Genomic DNA, 3,619 nt, shown 5'->3' with positions numbered 1-3,619 from the left:
ACAAGATAAATTTTCTCTTTTTCTCTTAGACTACAAAAAATATCATTTTTTCGTGAAACTTGATAAATACACATATATTATGGAGATATACATGTAAATTTTTTGTCCAAATTTTTTAACACTTAAAAATATGTTTTTATGGTAGAGGGATCATACGCACCAAGGAGCCAAATTGAGTTTATGGAGAAACCATAGCAACACACGGGCGCTCTGAAGTCTAAAATGGTGGCCTGTGGCTCAATTTTTTTCTTTAAAAAAAATACACAGCACCAGCGTACGCCCAAAACAGGCGCCCGAAACAGCGTTTTTGCCGGACGCCTGGACATGCCAACAGGCCACCATTCATGTGAGAATTTTCTAAACAGCGACGTAGGTCTAAACCAAGATCCATGTGGCAGCTGTTGCCAGAACCAAGCAGACTTTAATACGGAGTACTTCATTACACCAGATTTTCAATTTATTGTGATGTCCAACTCTTGATAAAAACGTCGTAGTCGAACACAAAGTGTTGCAGAGTGTACAGAGAAAATATACTAGGTGATAAAGAGGTTTCTAAAGTTTACATCCATGGGTATCTATTTCCACACGCAAACCGGTGCTCAGCTCAAGCGAGTTCAGCTCAAGGCAATCGGTGCGAGGAAGCCAATGCTGAACCCAAAGGAGATGCAGCTCAGTTCCTTATCGTTCTCCCCCAGCAGCTTCATTGTGATGGTGTAAGAACCCTGTGACAGAAAAAAATGATCGTGTGTGTGAGTAGAATATCGAAGGCAGCCTAGATGCACAACAGTCATTTCCTGAAGGGTTGCAACAAGCCCCAAAACTGGAGCAGATCATAATTTAGAAACAGAAGCAAATGTGCAATGTACGGAATCTTACTGGTGGGGTGAATGATGGTAAGGTTTGTGAGTGAGCAAGTTCGAAGTCAGCAGTTGCCGGACAGGTCGTCTTTGTACAGATGTCATCCGTTTCAGAGTAGACATTGAAGAAAAAATATTTAACATCAACAACCAGCTTCCCGTTAGTGATGGTTTCATCTGCAGAAGGACATGGAAAGGCAATTACAAACTATAGTTCAACATGGAGAAAGAGAACAGACAAATCATGTGTTGCAAATTTTAGTCATGATAAGCATTACGACCTTAAGATGTAAACTGGACAGCAGAGAACCACTCGTAGCTCATATGGGCAAAACGGAACACTAAAGACTGATTATCCGTAAGAGTTGATTTCTAAGGTTTCATCCAACAAGCAAATTAAAGATCTATGAAGACCCTACGACTGCCCACTAACAGATCATGTTAAGGAACCAAGTCAAAGGTACAGTTGGCATGACTGGCAGAGAACAGAATACAGTTCCCAATGGTTGTATGGTTCATGACCAAATATTCCTTCCATGGCAGTATAGTTTGCCATGAGTGGAATTCTGATTTGGCATCACAAAAGGATGATCAGGATACGATAGTTGTGGCCACATGCTGGACTCAGTTAGCCACTTCAATATGTTAATACTAGGGCCGTGAACATAAAGATAACCCAAATAAACGGAAATATTTGCCAATACTCGCCAGTTGCCAGGATCAAATGACTAGTAGAAATAGTACTCCCTCCGTCCCACCAAAGTTGTCTTAGATTTGTCAAAAATTGGATGTATCTAAACACTATCTAGCATATCAAGATACATCCAAATTTTGACAAATCTAAGACAAGTTTCATAAGATGGAGGGAGTAGCAGTGTTCCTTGATGCATAATACCCAAACTGGAAGTTCCCTTTTGCAGTAGATAGGTAAGACGAAATTGCTTCTTACGTGCAATCAGTGGTTAAGGTGTATGTGTACTAGCCAACACATTACAGGACTCAGAAAGAGAACAGGAAAAAGGATCAAAATCTTGAGCCATACAATGTGTACATATTGTTTGCATTATCTGTCCAACGTTCTTGTTTTTTTTACAGTGGAGAAACCAATACTGCTTCCCACGAGCAAGTAGAAGGAAGCAACTGACATGCCTTTCCCAATATGTGGTATCTAGAGAGAGCTATTCATAACAGAAAACGTTCATCTTGGGCAAATATTAGTGTCAAGCGACCTCTTGGGTATGTACTAGAATAGGAAAACATATCCTTTGCACCCATAGTTCTCATGAAACCGGTGCACCGAAAACATATTCTAGAAGTTGTAACAAAATTCTGAATGAGTATACAGAGACAGCATATACCTAACATGTCAGAAAGTTTCAATCACAAATTCAACTCACAACTCAAGAAACAAAAATAACAAATTCAGCTGTGGTAGAGCAGTAACTTGTAAACTTAGACATGGAACAAAACAAATTTGTTTATCAGCCGTGGTTTTGAGAGATTATCACCTCCTAAGCCGTGGTTTTGAACTGCTGACGGTCTTACTGAAGGGAAACTGAAAAGACTTTCAAAGTAAAATTCTCTGAAGCACTAGATAGCACACTAATCGTTGTATCCTACACAATAAACCCCCAAATCACGCAATCATTTGCTAAAACACAGAGCTTGCTTCACCCGTCGCAACCACGAGGCAAGGAAACAAAGCCATAAATCCCAATCTTAAATAAAACCAAACAAGCAAAATAATTTTATTCATTACCGTGTGCCAATAACCGCAAGCAAGGTTAGCCTATGACAGTACACGCAAAATCCTGTATCCCTAAATGTCAGTAGTACTAGAAAGCGTAGCTCTCCCAATCTGTTCAATACTAGTACAAATTTTTAACTCCCAGTGATTAATTTCTTCCAGCGCCGTAACTAGTACACGAATTCATGGAAGAACAAAATAACCAGCTAGCGAGGAAATAATAAACGTATAAAGAAATTACGCCCGGAGAAAAGTTTACCAGTGGTGGCGGAGATCTTGAAGGTGGCTGGGCTGCCGGGTTGGACCGGATCCGGCACGATCTCAACCCCGGTCACCTTCACCGGGTAGTCCTTGCCCTTCTCTGCAAACCACAAAAAGTTCGTTAGCGAAATTTTCACCTCCGGGGAACCGAAGCAGCTCGAAAAGCCAGGGTTTCCGGGGGCAGGATGCCACTCACTGCAGGTCTCGAAGTTGGTGACGGCGGATGCCGACGGGAGGAGGGCGCAGACGGCGGCGGCGAGAAGGACGAGGGCGAGGAGGCTCTGCTTGGTCGCCATGGTCGTCGGGTTGAACTTGGGGAGAGCTGGAGGACTGGTTTGTGAGGCGAGAGATTTCTGGGGGCTGGATTTATAAGAGAAGTCGGGAGAGGATAAAGAGAGTTCGTGTCAGTTCTTCTTCTTCTTGCGTGTTCGGTTCTGACTTTTTTAGATGGAAAATACTGGGGATCAGCCGGGGGATCGCTCGCTCCTTTCCACCGCATCGCGAGCGTGACACGCGTCCCTCGAGCATGCCTGGACAACGTGGGTGGGCCCCCATCCCAAGCCTTATCCTATCGTTCTCTTCTACCTAGCGTCCAGTACTACTACACCGATTCCCCAACCAAAATACGCCGCTACTTTCTATCGCACCGGCACGGCCACCCGCCGCCGCTGTACCTCCTCCTCCTCGTCTCTCCCGTGAGGCCGCGAGCTCGCCATAGATCCTCCTCGAGCGTGGCGCCCCCAATCCTTCCCTC

The 3,619-nt window shown here is 43.8% G+C and overlaps 1 protein-coding gene across 1 annotated transcript; it reads right to left on the bottom strand.

The window, feature by feature from the left end:
* Positions 1–435: 435 nt before the first annotated feature.
* LOC124677489 (MD-2-related lipid-recognition protein ROSY1-like) lies at positions 436–3,218 on the bottom strand. The gene is made up of 4 exons (XM_047213475.1): positions 3,062–3,218; positions 2,864–2,965; positions 877–1,034; positions 436–722 (listed from the first exon to the last, which is right to left on the bottom strand). Exons 1-4 carry the CDS (start codon positions 3,159–3,161, stop codon positions 615–617), a joined length of 468 nt encoding a protein of 155 aa, XP_047069431.1. The 5' UTR covers positions 3,162–3,218; the 3' UTR covers positions 436–614.
* Between the last annotated feature and the right edge of the window lie 401 nt (positions 3,219–3,619).

The sequence above is a fragment of the Lolium rigidum genome, chromosome 7 (assembly GCF_022539505.1).
Source record: "Lolium rigidum isolate FL_2022 chromosome 7, APGP_CSIRO_Lrig_0.1, whole genome shotgun sequence".
NCBI classification, from domain to species: Eukaryota; Viridiplantae; Streptophyta; class Magnoliopsida; order Poales; family Poaceae; genus Lolium; species Lolium rigidum.
Note: the sequence above shows the minus strand (reverse complement) of the source record. Positions and strands in the feature narration are given on the sequence as shown.